Source organism: Calonectris borealis, chromosome 2 (genome assembly GCF_964195595.1).
Source record: "Calonectris borealis chromosome 2, bCalBor7.hap1.2, whole genome shotgun sequence".
Lineage (NCBI taxonomy): Eukaryota > Metazoa > Chordata > Aves > Procellariiformes > Procellariidae > Calonectris > Calonectris borealis.
This window is the reverse complement of record NC_134313.1, coordinates 26,370,071-26,386,106: the sequence shown is the minus strand read 5'-3', so window position 1 is coordinate 26,386,106 and position 16,036 is coordinate 26,370,071. Positions and strand designations below refer to the sequence as shown.

General features: G+C 40.9%; 1 protein-coding gene across 2 annotated transcripts in view; it reads left to right on the top strand.

Moving 5' to 3' along the window:
* The window catches only part of PTDSS1 (phosphatidylserine synthase 1), a 32,342-nt gene extending 23,993 nt beyond the window's left edge, over window positions 1-8,349 (top strand). The window contains exons 10-13 of one of the 2 annotated variants that reach the window (XM_075141412.1): window positions 1,648-1,747; window positions 2,923-2,991; window positions 3,517-3,586; window positions 4,918-8,349. In XM_075141412.1, coding sequence (XP_074997513.1) covers window positions 1,648-1,747; window positions 2,923-2,991; window positions 3,517-3,586; window positions 4,918-5,027 — 349 coding nt within the window. In that variant the 3' untranslated portion in view covers window positions 5,028-8,349. Of the gene's footprint in view, window positions 1-1,647; window positions 1,748-2,922; window positions 2,992-3,516; window positions 3,587-4,914 lie in introns of both variants that reach the window. The other variant, XM_075141411.1, reaches the window with a different exon arrangement.
* Window positions 8,350-16,036: the final 7,687 nt, after the last annotated feature.

The following is a 16,036-nucleotide window of genomic DNA, read 5'->3' as shown; positions in this document are numbered from 1 at the left end:
CTGTCCTATTGTACAATGTGCTTAACCCAAGTATTCTTGACGAGAATAATGGAAAGAATGTATAAATGCAGCACAAATAGCTGTATCATTTTTTGAGTCCTTGTTGAAAATAGCCTATTGTTTTGTTTATACCTTCAAGTATATCGTACCATCGTATGTTTGTTTCCTGATGGTGGTCTTTCTGTTCCCACTGCTGTAGTTCAGTTTAACCATTTTTTAATCTGCAGCTGGATCAGTAAGAATAATATAAAACCAAGAAAGCAAAATAGTTTGTGACCCACCAGAACAACACTGCTCTCAAGTTTTTACTAATATGCACCTCGTTAATTTGCAGTATTGGTCAATTAGGTGTTACTTCCACAATTCTAAGTTTTGGCCCCACTCATCATGCTGCAAGTCACATCAGATGGTACAGAGAAAGCTGTAATTTATCATTTGCACCAGGACCATCTCTGCAATACCAGTGGTTAAGTCATGCACACATCTTTCCCCCCTCTCTCACGGAGGGAGCTGGGTCCTGTCTGCCAGGCAGTAGAGCTGTTTTTGGCAGCTCCCTGGTTGTGGAGAGTGCTGGTAGGGAATGTCCTGCAGTGTCGAGCTTGGGGGACCGAACACTTGACCTGATGTTAAGTGTGCCTGCACATGTTTGAGGAGGAGCGTTCATGCATCTGCTCATGTACAACCTCAAAGTCACTATTGAACAAGTTAAGTATTAAACTTTTATAAATTTAATAGTTTTCTTCATGACTTGCTTCAGCTTGAGAAGAGTCAATTTTCTACACTTTTGCTGCACCAGTCATGTTTCTACACTTGTATTTGTTAAAAAGATGTAATTTTGTGTGCAGGACCTACACAAACTAAATATATTTCCATGGCAGGTGATGGAAGCTTTGGATTCATAACCCCTTGTTCCACACCAAATGGTGGACAAACCTCCATAGCTTTGAGCCTGAAAAGATGTAAACATCTGCTAACGGGTAGAGAGCTGGAGATACTTGTTTTGATTCTAATAATGCCAAATAGGAAAGTAAATATTGTAATTTTTCCTCTCACATTTCTCCCCAAATCCTCTGATACTGGAGTGTGGACCTGAGTTTACACATAAACCAGAGCAAATGCATGGATTCTCAGAGAATTTGAAATGCTGTTTCATGTTAATTTTCTCATTAAAACCCATCCGAAGCAAGCAAAGTAGCCTATTTAGAATTGTAGTAAATTTACATCCAGTAGAGAAATACCCAAAGCACAGTTCTAGTTCACCCAATGGGGAGTCTATTGGTTGTTCAGCATGGAAAAGAAATTTATATCTGGTGAGGACTGAAGCACAGTGGTAGGTATAAACAGAAATTCTCTGGTATTGGCACACACTCCTGCTTGTTCATTGGACAAGCAGAGGCTCGCGGAATTGTGAACTGCCAGTCGATCACTTTTTGTATGCTGTTTATGCTGAAGAAAAGCATGGAAAGAAAAATAAATTTCCCAAAGAATTTCAGTTAATGGTGGTGTTGAGGAGGTGTGTGCTCACTAGAGAGTAACGCTTGTTTAGAGCTGGGGTTTAGTCTGGGGTCTGGGTTGTGAACGTGTGAATTAAATCCTTAGTGTTTGTAACCACTTCCCTCCCCCCCCCCCCCTTTCATTTACCCACAGGGTTATTGCTTTCCTTGAAGCTATTGTGTGCATAAAGTTTGGACAGGATCTTTTTTCCAAAACACAAATACTGTATGTTGTGTTTTGGCTTCTCTGTGTGGTAAGTGAGATTTCTCATGTGAAACATAAAGCATGGCAAAAGCATTGAAAGCATCTAAATAGCTTCCTTTCTGGAACATTGGCAACAGGGGATCATTGTGGGGGAATGTTGGTAAAGAGCTTTGTGCACGTTCTAGGAAAAGCAAATGCAAGATCATTTAGAACACACTTTGAAAGGACTAGAATAACTTTTTTTCTTATTTCGTGACATAACAGAATATAGCCACTTTACCAGTGCTTAACAATGAAACAAACACTAGTTATAGGGCTTTTTATGAGAGAAAATGTCAGTTTGATTGAGGCTAACTTTGGAGGTGCTTCCTATAGCACCCATTGGAAAGGAACAGGAGTTAATGAATAGCATTAATAACTAATGCGTTTTTCACACTGAAGTCTTACAACTACATAAACAACCCTGCTTTATCAGGCAAATCATTCTCACTCAGCCTGCAACTTTCTGTACTTCAGTGTGATTACTGCAAATGCAGCATGAAATGCCCATTTTATAACAGTAAATGGATGTTTGTCTTGCCAGACTTGTAACTCTGATGCCAAACACATTTTTAATGGTCAGTAAAAAATAAGGCATTTATAATGGGCTGACAGATAAATACTTCTCCGTTCTAGTTGGGAACACAGTTTGAACAGGTGATAGGGAGTCAAGATTTATTGTTCTCTTATTTAGCATGATGATCTTATTCCTGAAATTTCAGAGAAGAAAAGTATTGAATTGCTTCCGGGATCAGAGCACCACAAAACCGAACATATAACCCTGCCTGAAGCATGGGGCAGGGAGAAGGAGAATTATTTTTCTCTCAGACTGGTTGTTCTTAATAATATACCTACAAGTGCCTACCAACTGCCTTTGTATGATGACTGTACAGGGTGAAGACAAAAATCATACTGACAGTGTATCCTGCATGTATGTGGGTGACCTGTATGTATTCTCGTGCCCCTGTTGAGAATTGGTCTGCATACCCCATGGTGGCAGAACATGTATGTACCTTGAAGTCGAAGCACAAGTCTTGCTCATCCTGACAAAAGATGCAGAGAGAAACAGAGCATGAAAGTCTCTGAATGCGGAATCTCCAGGGACTCTGAGAACTTGAACCAGCAAGGAATTTGGAAAAAAGTTTTACAAATTATTTTTTCTTTTTCTTCTCCTCCCTTGTTTAGGCCTTTACAACTTTCCTGTGTTTATACGGTATGGTTTGGTATGCAGAATACTACGGCCACCGAGAAAAGGTACGTTATTAGGAAGCCTGTTTTTGTTTTATACTAGAGTTAAAACTGCAATGCTCCTAGATATTAGAATTCTTTACCAGAGCTAGTATAAACAGGGGTGAGGGGGGATGGTCCAGAGTCTAACTGAAGTCAATAGAAAGAACTCTGAATTCAGCGGGCCTTGGACAGATCCCAAATTACACTGTGGTTTCTAAAGAATGCTGTCCTCTTAGTTACTCAAAATGAGGCTGTAATTTTAGCAAAGCATTCAGGGATGAATGGTTAGCTAATGTTCCCATTGTACAGGTGGAATGCTAGGGGAATATTAAGAATACTTGGTTACACAACAGATCACGTGGCAAGGGGTGGGTTCTTATTGTGTCATCTATGTTGTACCTTCTAACTAGGAAGGGAAAAGTTCTAAGTACTGGCTGTTTTATGACGGCTTCTGCCACAGTTTAAATTTACAAGTCTAATTGCAAACAGGAGAAGTGTTGATCACAAGAACCATCATCCCAATGACATGTGTCCTTCTTGTTTTTGCAGACCTTATCAGAAAGTGAAGACAGCCCATACAGTCCAGATGCTTCCTGGCTTCATTCTAAATTCAGTAGAGGTATTGGCACTGTTGCACCTATATTCTTGAAGTGGTAGCATTAAGGCTCAGCACTAAGAAATGAGGCTTGAGAAACTTACCTTGGAGACAACTGGACTTATTTAAACATCCCTGCAGGAGCTATACAGATAAATCATCTGCAAAGCTATTTGGCTTTACTGCCTTTTTTCTTCTAACTCTTGGAAATGTATTTATTTTTTAATGAAGCAACGGTATTTTTCTGTCTTTATTCCAGGCCATTCTTGTAGGTTTAGGGCATTATGCATTTCACAACTGTTGTGGACAGGTTTTCTCTCTGAACGTTGCATGTTTGATTTGAAACATATGAATGTGAATTGTGCTTTTATTCCTGTTTGTTAAGAAACAGTCACGAATGTGCCCTGAAGCTTGTGTTCTTACTGACACTTGCCTAGTCCGTGCAGTGCTCATGGTCATAAACAGCTTTCTGTGTCCTAAGCAAAGGCAGCCTCCTTCTCTGACTTCTTTTCCCTATGCTAGAGGTCAGTTACCTGCCTCCTCTGTTAGTGGGGTCTTGCGTATTGAACAAGTATCAAGATTCACACATCTCTGTCAGAGTTTATGCTCCAGGTGTTTGTATCATTAAAAATATTTCTTACTTATCATATGCTTGAAAAGCACCTACGGCAGACCTTCTTTATATTTCATACATGATTTTTCTGGATGCTGATATTAATTTATTCTTAGTTTAGTAAATTTGTGGGTTTTTATATTTTGGAGAAAAATTACTTGCGCTCAAAATGTTTTTCCCATTTATATATGCCAGAGAAATCTGTCCAAGCAAATTTTTCTCTAACTTTTTGTTACTTCATTAATTACAAACTTCAGCCTCTTTCATGTTTTGCTCTTGAATTCTTGTTTCAGTCCCCATTGTCTCCCTCTGCTTTCTCAGAGTCAAACATGGTCTGTCATATGAAAGACTGAAAACAAGAAATGTACTCTTACAAGGATCTGTCACCTTCCTTCCATAGTTCTTAATTTCTGATAGTAGTACCTGCCAGTAATAAAAATGTGGAGGTTTAATTATTGATGTCATTTAAAATGGAGGATGTCTCACCACTATATTCTCCCACAGCAAACTTCTGATTTTTTTTGGAGGAAGAAGAATTCTGCAGAAGTCTTAAGAATTGCTTTTTTTAAAACAATATGCCACTAGATGGAGTATGAGTATCAACCAGTTTGTATTATCCTGAAATAATCCATACTGTAAACACTGTAGCTCTAGAAAGCCTTACTGTCTTTTAGACAAGAGCTCGACAATTTCAAATATATATATATATATATATAGTAAAAAAATATTTATTTCTCAGCAGGTGCTGACAATAGTCCTCCAAAACATTCAGTCAATAGCGAAAGCCATTCATCTAGAAGGAGGAATCGACACTCCAAGTCAAAAGTAACGAACGGAATCGGGAAGAAATAAGAATGGTCTCTGAAGATATCCTACAGTGTGACCAGAGGTGACAAAGAAAATCAGACCTGGCTCTGAATTTCCAGATGGAAGATTGATTTTTGAATTTAAAAGTTAAAAAGAGGAGGTGTTGACAAAAAGGATGATCAAGATGGAGCCATCAGTGTAGTGCAAATCATTGCCTGCTGACACTTGCCATTCAGTGATTTAAGTCTAGTTTCTTCAGCATGTGGCACCAAAAGCTAATGAAGAGTATGCTGGAAAGAAAAGTAATTTTGTCATAGCAGGTACACCCTGTTTTGTGTTCAGGTGTTGCAAGTGCATTTTTAATATTTTAGTTGAGGACTTAAACACAAAAGTTAGTAAATTGATAATCAGTTGGCATAGTTGGTTGGATTTTTTGTTTTGTTTTACTGTGTTTTTGTTGTTTTCTAGAAGAGTATGCAATCCTTTGACTAAAAGCAACTCTGCCCTTCTTTCTCAGATCACAACTAAACTTTTCTATACAACAGTTAGTAAGTATTTAAAATTTCCATACTTGTATCCATCTGCTTGCTTTTATGTGAAGGCTCTTTAGACCGGGTGACACGGTTTTACCAGTGAAGAAATGGGTCCAGGTTTCTTGTAAAGGATGTGAAACTGATCTTCCAACACGGTTCTTTTGTTCTGCCTTGTTCTTCTGCTTGATTATTACACATTCGATTTCTTTTAAGTTTTTAAAATACTTATATAAATACCTGTTGCAAAGTAGAGGGCCATGCCTCCTGCTCTCAGAGGCAGATGTCCTGTCATTTAGTTGTTTTTCCTCCTTTACTGCAGTGTGTTTTGCATCTTCGGGGGCAAATATGTCATTTTTTCAGTTGTGTCACATTGTGTGCAACGTGCCTTCCCACTCCCCTCTAATTTGCCTCTGCCTCAGCTGGAACCAGAAATCCCAGTGTCTTCAGACTGGTATCAGAAACTGCTTTGAAGGCTCTGATGCCCTACTAAGCCTGGTGATAAGGCAGTTTTTTGCTGAAGTTGTGTTGCTTACTGCTTCCACAAACATAATTATTTGTGAAGGCTTGCTGTAGTCTTTGGTGTTTGAGAGGCAGCATGATATTACTGTAAATATACCCCATTGCTTTGGTATTTCCTATCATGCAGTCAGATACCCAACAGCAAAGTCACTCTTTCTTGCACGGTTTTTTGTGTGGGTTTTTGTTTGGTTGGTTTTTATTGTTGTTTTGTTTTTTTTTGTAAATGTATTCATTCTGACACCTAGCAAAGTGGATAATTCTCCAGCAGTGAACGTAATGATTAAGTCAAGAGGTAAACAATCAAGAGCAATCAGTTCCTGTATTAAGTTATCAAAATGTTTTTGTGCCAATTAGATTTTGGGATTCATGCGGTTCAGAGGGGTGGATAGCTTAAGCAAGGATAAGTAATACCCATTAGTCACTTAGTCTTCATAAGAAAATGGGATTTCCTTTTTCTTTGAATAATGTGATTTGCCACAGGCTAAGTACTAAAAAAAAATGCAGCAGTGACTTTATACAAGTGTATGATACTGTAAATAGAAAAAATTATCCTGTGTAATCCATTAATTCCTATGTGCCACAGATTTTCAATGTTTTCAATGCACTTAAATGTTGCTGCTGAACTCCTCAGAGGCCCTTCATTTCCCACCCCGCTTTTCAATCAAACATAAAGTGTACAACTTGGGAAGTAACATAGCAGAAGCTGGTATATCATCATTGCTACAGTGACATTAAATGTTACATGAGAAAAAATGTTAGGAAGACTTTCAAGCTTTCCTACAACTACTTGCTTTTCATTCATACTATAGCAATTCCATGTATTGCCTCCTTACTCGTAATGTACTACGTATTGATGAATGTATTTGTACATTTCTTTGGATACTGAGACTTGTTACTTTTTTATTTTCTTGGTTAATAACTCAGTCTGTGTAAGACTGAAGAATGCCATTGTGAATTTTCTATCGATTCAATACCAAAGCAAGAGATTGGAAGTCTAATGGTTTAGCTATTTTAAGTACTGTGGTTTTCAAAGGTGAGAGCCTGTTTTGTACTTGCAAGGTGTATACACACCAACTATGTATACAAAGCTTACATGTGTAAGCAGATGCTGAAGTACAATATCTACTTGCCTGTGGGGACAAGCACACATTTTGTAAATGCAGACCTGGTGCTCACACTGCTGAACTGCACCCTAAAAATATTGGAAAGGCAAATATGAAGTGTCATCTTGTTGGAAGTTGACTTCTGTATACTATTACAACAGCTTGGCCTTGAAGAAATGTTGTTTGACAACACCTTTAGAAATATTTCCCATGAAGTCTTTCTACTTTAATTTTTTGTGTTTGGTTGGGGGTTTTGGGGTTTTTTTTGTTTGGTTGGTTTTTTACTACTTTAAAAGAGGGATGGCTAGGGAAAGGGAAAACTTAAGTAAACTATTCAAGTGCTGCTTGGAAAATGGCACTTTGTGTCCTCTGTCAGCAGTTCTGGCTGGAATTTGCATGTGTTCTCACAAGGCCTGCACTGACTGACAACTATTTTCAGCCCCATTGTTTTGGATGTGAGCTTTGCACTGGCAGGCATTGGAAAGGTGCTTTTGATCACTGCTGTGAAATTAGTGATCTCAATTTTATCATTTGCTGTGCTAATGCTGAACTCTGTATGTGTGTAACACAACGACAAATCACTGAGCTGTTTAGCAACAAGCATCCATGTATGAGTTCTGCTGCTTGAACAGTATTTTGTAACAGTCATGGATGCTCTATCCTGTTTTTAACTACTTGTTCTGTCACAGCCTCTCATTCCTACTTTCCTGCTTCTGGTTTTCTTTCCTTCCTCTGTCCTCTAGTGATCTCCCCTGCTGCTATGGAGAGATCTGAATTGGCCCTCCAGAGGCTGTCCATCAGTTATGTCAGTCATTGAAGGGAGGCTAATTCAGGGCAGCACGGTGTAAGCAGAGGGTAGTGGTAAGAACTTTAAGCAGTGGATTAAATAAAAATAGAAAGTTTTAAAATGCAGGTATACAGTGAACCAGAGCTAGCCTTGAGTACTGGATTCCAGTATTAAAGTTGCTGCATAGATCATATACCGCATCTAATTAAATATTTGGAGTGTGATTTCAACCAGTGCTTTTGTTACTCTTCTGTGAAGATCATCATTTGATGTTCTAGCTGTTAAAACTTTAATATTTTTTACTTTGTTATCACAAGAGGACACAGATGCTACCATGTATTTAATAGTTTTTGAATAGAGTTGCTCTGTATTGATTGCAAAGTATTGTATTTTGCAGTAACTCAATAAATCAACCCACGTCACCAGTATGTGTGTTTGTCTGTACCTGCAAGGCATAGGAAATGATTACATACTGCCTTCAGAAGCTACTACATTTTATTCTATGTAATTGCATGCTGACAAATGCAGCGGTTCCTGAGCAGCCTGCAGTGCACACTAAGGTTTTGCTGTAATTTATTATTTTGGAGCAGCAGATCTGATAATATGAACAGTTATGTTATGCCTTCGAAGTTTCTCTAGTATACAGGATAAGTCTTGTCTTAATTATTCTTTTTGGATTTGTTTTACTATTGGATGGCAGAGCTCAGTTGCAAGATGGTCTCATGACAGGCCGTCGAAGAAGAAATGAGACTTCCTGTAGAAGAACTGTAAGACAGGCTATCAGCAAGTAAACTTCTGCGAGTATAGAGGTGTCACTGAGTTTCAGAAACACTTTGCTTTGGCTTCCACTGCTACCATAGTCTCCACAACAGCAGTTTCCAGATGTTTTTATACCTAAAACCTATTGTGAGCCGCTGATTGCTCCTCTGCTGTTGGCACTAGCCTGATGTCTAGTGTGTAAAGAAGCATGGCTTTCCCTTTCTTCCTCAGTTGCTTCTCTCTACAGTTATTGAATACTGGGACTTTCTGCCTTGCTGGGAAGGGTTTTTCTTCAATATGACTTATCTTTTTGAATACTGATTTATAGAGAGTCCATGAATTCTGAGGTTGTAGTAAAATAGCCAGGACTTAAGCTTGTTCATCCAGCTAGGAGGCAAGTGTTGAGTTCGTAAATTTCCGAAGGGTGGAAAATTACTTGATTAAACAGTTTATAAGAGCCACCTCTCTCACAGGACACTGCTTACTACCTTGGAGAAGGCTTTTTTGTGTCTTCATTCTGATCAATTAAAGCATTAAAAATACTGGGAAAAAACCTGAAGCATTGGAAAAAGACTTCCTTTTAGAAGTAACATTTGAAAAATGTGCTCCTTTGTAAGCATGGGGCTCCGCTGCTTTTGAGGGATCACTCTATTTTGTGTCTCGGTAGTTGCTGTTGTGGGTGGAACTGTAATCAGCAGTGTCAGGGTAGGGTCAAATGAGCCAGCCAGCTTCATTTCTGCTCCGCTGTCCTGTGGCACCACTTGCACGCTATTTTGATAATGTGATTTGGCACAGACTGGAAGCTAGAGCCAAAAGCTGGCATGGTACTGATTGAAATAGGTGTTGGTGTCCATGCCTACTTTCATGTCTGAGTGCTCACATTCAACTGCATCCTGTTAACGTGTCCATAGGCCTAGGCACTACTCTCCTGTGCCATTGTTTTCCCACTGGTATTTCTCTATCTGACCATGCTGGAGCACTGTAAGGACTACAGGATCAGGGGCTGGGGTTTAACAAGGTTTCTGAGCTGATTTTAAGCCTCGTATGTTCAAAATACCTCCTGCAGTACTCTCTCTCCCTCTCCCTCCAGATCTGCTCCGCCGCCTTATCTACCCATTGCCACAACATAGTTTTGTTCTCTGGAGCCCCAGCAGGGACTGGTCCTACTTCAACAAATTAAGGTAGTTCCCTAAAGGTGCAGTTTCACAATTGGAAGGAAATGTGTTTTGGACAAACACACACCCCACATTACTCGCTTTGCTTTTGCTTTTTGCGTGGCTGGTCAGGAATCGAGAACATATACATTGTTACTCAAAGAAAGCGGTACTAGAAAGCCACAAGCTCTTCATACACTGGGCTGAAAGCACAAGGACAAACAGACTGCTAGCTTATGCCCAACAAGATGCACGGTGTGTTATCTATATGCCTGCTCGCTCATCTATCGATGCTGTGCCTGTGGCTGCAGGTGTGCCCCAGGTGCCTCCCCCTGTGCTGGTTTCATGTGTACCAGCCCCCTCTGAAGCCAGCTGATATTCAAGCTCTGCCTGCTCCCAGCTCATTTTGGAGTTAGTGATAAACCTTTCACACTTCTCAGCACATCTGGGTCCAGGAGGGCTTACCATTGAAAGTGTGAAGATAGATAGTAGGCTTTCAGGCTTTCTCACATTTTATATGTACCAATCAGGCCAATAACCCGCCTGTACGTGAGAGTTCTATGCATAAAGTAGCAGGTTGGCTCTAGAAACACAGTTTGGGTCTGGAAGAAGTACTTTTACTTGTTTTTTCTGTTTTCTGGAGGATTCCAGACATGCTGTTGCCTTTGGCAATGTAGAGTTTGCTATACATCTGCAGAACATCATGAAGAGCACATCCTGCACAAGTCATCTGTAGTGTGTTTTTCACCCCTCTGTTCACTCTGGACAGCTGCTCAGTAAAATTTATCAAGTTCCCTCATACACCAAAGATGAGTCCAAGTCATGGTTATCTCAAAGAACTTCGGAAATTTTGGGGATCAATTTTTATTTCCAGCTCCTTCCTATGTCTTTAATTTGGACTGTATCTTCTTCTGTTCCCATCATCTCTCACTAAAAGACCAGAATTGGTCTCTCATGCTTGGACTTTGCTTCTCTCACAAAGGAGCAGTCCTGCCCTCAACAGTCTAAATTATATTATGGTAAGACCAAGTGAGTTTTTACTTCAATTCAGAAAAAAAGAAAGTCTGGGAAAGAATGTAAATTGTAAACATTGGATTCCTATAATCAGCAACAATGTAAGTGCCAGACTATACTAAGCATACACATGGGTTTAATTTTCATAGTTTTCATGGATCTCAGTTTGCAGATGATCACGAAATAACTGGATGGCTTATTTAATGTTTTTTAGAGTAGTGGAATTTACAGCAGTAGCATTCCTATGGCCATGATCCAAAGTACGTTCTACAACTGCTGTGCCCTCCAGTTCAGGATTTCAGTGGTTCTTGCTTAAAAAATGCATAAAATAGTTGTGTGTGTTTATACATATAAATCTACCAGATGAACTTTCTCATCAAAATGAGTGTAGTCTCTGTGACAATGACTGCTGTATGCCTGGACATTTGGAAGCATCCAAGTCTGTATGTACCTCTATAATGTCCAGGACAATAGGCATTAATCTCAGTTGCAGCCCCTAGGTGATGCTGTTACACAAACACAGAGAACGTGAACTGGATTTTCAAATGTTGCTTCTAATTTGGGGCTACCGGTTTTAGCCACCCTGGCTCGGTTTTAAAGACTTCATAACTCCTGTTGACTTTAATTACATGTGCCGTACACACAGGCCTGCAAAGTGCCCGTGTTGTCAAACTTGCTGCAGAACAACCAAAGCAAAATAAAATCAAATGAGTAGCTTTGAGGAGGCTTTTAATTAAAATCTTAAATGATAGCTCTAGTCTTTGGAGAGCAAGAGCAAAAGACTTCTATTTTGGTTTCTACCAAACACACAGACTACCAATTTGTTGTCTAAGTACCTTCCCCATTTGAAGGGAGCACTACTCTCTCCAGAGGATCTTCAGGATGAAGCTCTGGGCAGGGTTCTTCTGGCTTTCCTCCTGTTCCCGCTGCCCTTTATGTTGGACATCGGGGTGACGGCTGTTTGAAAAGGTGGTTTGGTTTTTGCTCCCAGGAGCTCAGCTGGAGCAGGCCACAGTCTCCAGTGCTGTGCGCTCGCCTGAGTTTCTGGCTGCAGCAGTGAAGCTGTGGGTTTACCTGCTTGCTCAGATGAGCCCGTCCCTCAGCCCTGCCGTCCTGTTTGGGAAACGGAAGCCACTGTGTGCAGATTATTATTGCTTCGTGTCTTTATGTGGTTCAGAGTTTAGAATGGTTCAGTATGTTTCAGGAAGTGTTCAGAGAACCTCATACCATCTGCAAAGAATTCCCGTTTTTCCAATAAGAGCCACTGAGCATTTTTTTAAGATTTGGAAAATCCTGTTGATCACAAACCTCAACAGGGCACCTGACCTGTACCAATTACTATGACTTCTACCTGTTAACACTGAGATGTTCCTATTGGCTTAGGAAAAAAAACCTCCAGAACATTTAACTTATATGTGGCCAACTGAGAGAAGAAATCGCAGCCCTCATTCCTTGCAGGAGGAAACATGGTGTCTCTGCTCTTCTCAATCCAGTTCTATACAGGGTCACCACCAGTAGAAACCTGTATTGGTTTTGTTGTGGCCTGACTTCAGTACTTGCTCTCACAAAACTATTACGGGAGAGCAAAAAAAAAAAGCAAAAAAAAAAACCCAGTGAAAAATACCACTGAAGGAAACATATTTCCATTAATCAAATAAATAATCTGGAAGAAAACCAAGACCTTTTATTAAATTAGCTGAGACATTTAGGTTTGGGGTTTTTTCCCCTATGTATGTGCTGTAAGAGCAGTAGGTGATGCATAATGATGCCTACAACTTTTTAAATATTCTTATTTCTGCCCCTTTGCTGACTTTGCCATATTTGGATCTCAAATCCGGATCTGCGCATTCTGTTTGCCCACATTTAAAATGCGTTTGGAATAGCAGGATGGAGATTGGGGCGGAGAAACCAGATAGAGCTGAATCGCAATTTCCTGGTGACATGTTCTCGAAACATCCCAAAATATCTCTCAGGGTGAAGTGTTCCTCTTGTTGACTTCAGGTTTCAGCAGCACACACCTTTTGTTCAGTCCCAGCGCTTCTCACAGGGGTGGTAACATGATTACCAGTAATGATCTTTCATGCTGTAGTTTTCTTCTCGCACCGCTTCCACATTGAAGGAATTTCTTTGAAACAATGCATAGGACATTGCAAACTTGGTGGGTGGGTGGCCAGTAAGTTCATGTTAAAGATTAGAAATGGGGACAAAGTGTAAGTGACTTGTCTACATTTCCTCAGGAAGCTGAAGACAAAGAGAAGAGTAAGATCCCAGACCTTTGGTTCCCATGCTGTTACCAGAAAATTATCATGGGACTTGCTAAAAAAGGGCTTCTGTAGTAAATCCAAGAATGTTATCCGCATCTCTTAATCCCTAAAAATGAAAACATGCTGTGTTACACGAAGAGGTACCAGGAGTGAGGTGACACCCTCCCTCCATTCATAGATTCTAGTCTTAATTTTGTTTTGCTGGCTTACTTCAATTTACCTACCTTTTCCAATGAGCTTTCAGGACCAACACCTCGGCTGTTGATTTAAAATTACTAATGGTAGGTCAAGACCTGTAGGGCAAAATAGAAGACCTTTGGATCTCCAAGGCATGCTGGGGCACTGTGGTTCTGAACCAACCTGGTGGGTCTCTGCTTTTCTCGATAACGCTTGTAGTCTGATACATCTGACTTCCCAAGGGATGAAACAGGCAGGCCGTTTTGCCTTCTTCACAGTTCACCACGTCTGGTGATCCTGGCTGAACCAGGGCTGCAGAAGGGACAGCAGCCAGAGGTTGGGAGCGGGGTTCTCATCCGGCGTTTGAATCAGAACCGATTTCAAAGGGAAATCTTAGTAATTTGGAAGACTGTTCCTCCACATACATGAAAAAATAGCAGCTGGAACTGTTCCAAAATAAATAACATGATAAACAATGTTTTTGTCTCATGGGCTCCTTGCTGCTTGTTTGGGCACATGCAGGTGCCGTACCCATTCTCCCCGCAGAGCCGCACTCTCCGTTGAGGTGCTCCGCATCTGTCTTGAGGTGTCAGATTATTTCGGCCCTTTTGCTTCTCTCGGGTGTGTCCATTTCTCATGAGCCAGAACCAGTTTTGTCTCTCAGCTTACTGCAAGGTTGCCCTTACTGTGGGCTTCCATAATGACCATCACCCGCTTCTTGCTTATCTGAGCATCGGACTCCTAGCAAGTTTCCAGAGGACCTTTCCAAGAAAAGCTGCTGCGATTAGGTGGTAGCACAGTCCTCCCGTGTCTCTCTCAACAGCAAATCTTTCAAATTTAGCTCTCATTAGCTTGGTTATGGAGATGACTGTGAATACTCCTTGTGCGCCACTGGCTGTTAAAACTGGCATGAAAACCAGGCTAAGTACATGGGCCACGACTCCATGCCAAATAACCACGGTATTTCCAAGCAACTACTGACTCAAAAATACACTGCTATAAATCACTTGGAGCACCAAGCACTGAAACATCAGTTGCCTCTCTGAACACCTTGATGTCTCCAGAGCCCAGAGCTGGGATAAGGTAGGAGTTTGGCCGCCACATAAATTTTAAACTTCTTCTTCTTCTTTTCTGATTAACAACTCCATGTTGTTGCAGAGAAACCTGTTTGTTGTGGGTTTGTGTGCCCAGGCGTGCACTGTCTTCTTGCACTTGCAAGAGGAAACTGTATTTTGTAGAACTGGGTGATTTGGCACGGTCCTGCCCCTAATACCAGGACCTTAAGGCCCTCATGGTTTTGGTTTTGCATTTATCAAAATTGCTGGGTGAGCTGATCTCCTTTGCATCATGTTGTTTTCCCTGTTTTGTTAGAGCAGGAGTAAAAGAGATGATGACCCAAGTGAGTTTGTACCAGGCTAAAAAGTTTCAATTTCTGCTCTTTAAATACTTTTCTCGAACCTGTCCAGGCCCTGGTGTTTGCTTCCATCAGCCAGGCTCTTCTGCCTTGACATGTCAGTGATCTTTCATCACGGACTAATTACTGTTTTGATCCCGATAGGAGCATGCCAACCATTTTACAGTGAAAAGAAAAAGGAACCAAAATACAGCTTTTCTTTCAGAGCTGGGTTCCTGGCTCATCTCTATCCTTCCATCTAATGTGATCCCACAAAGCTTCAGCTTTCAGCAGGTGACTGTCCTGGTGACAGTCTGGTTCAGCCTCTGTGCTGCTTTGCTCACAGTTATTTTTTACCCCTCTCCCTCAGCAGCCGCATCGCTTTCCCCAACGCTGTGGCCAGCCTCTCCCCTTCCAGCAGCAGGACAGGACACCTGGATTCGTCTCCACTTGAGACAATTGACAGAAGAGCCTAAATTGGGTGGAGTCCCCATAGGCTTCCTTGCCAGTCAATAATATTCAGTAGGCACCTTCAAAGAGTAAGGCAGGTTGTAGATGGTTTGATCATCCTCTGGAGTCACAGGTGACCTCTGAAGGAGCCTCCGCTGCCAGCAGCAGGCGTGTAGCTACACCAGCCTTCTCATGGCAGCATCTCCTGGAAGCACCTAAATTACAAGGGATGAGTCCTGGCCCTTGTCCTGTGTTGCTCCATTGGTTTGAGCCATCCGCCTCTTTTCCCTGTTGGTCCTCATAGTGTGTTTTCCTCATAGATGCTGTTTTCCAAATGCAGAAATACTGTACTCCAGCGATGAATAATTCCCGTCTGATGGGATGGGAATTATTTGTCACCCCTCTTCCTGATGGCACGGTGTGCTTTTAGGATGCTACTGATACTCTGAGCCCATTACAGGGTCAAAAAGGAAACAAAGCGATCCATGCCAGAATGAACATTTCATTCACCTGCTTTCTTACAGGACCCACTAAATTTGAGGCTGTTTTCCTCCTAATGCGATAAGCGATATTCAGCACGGGAAAAGACAAGAAACAAACCTTTCTTTCTTTCTTCTCTCAACTCTCCCAAGCTGTAATTCATATTCCCCAGCTTCTTTCTTTAGGAGTCAGCTGTTAGAAGAGGGTTAAACAATCTCACTAGGAAGCAGAGAACTTTATCATCGCTAAGGAGGATTAATGCACGTGTAATCCCCTTACAAAGCCACTTGCCTTCCAGCTCCAGTGTGTAAAAATAAAAAAAGGATTGGATCAATGTTATTTTTCTCATATCTAATTTGAGAACAATGGAGCACATTAAGTAATTAAAATGTTCACCTTTAAGGTGCTTAAAAGCAAGGCT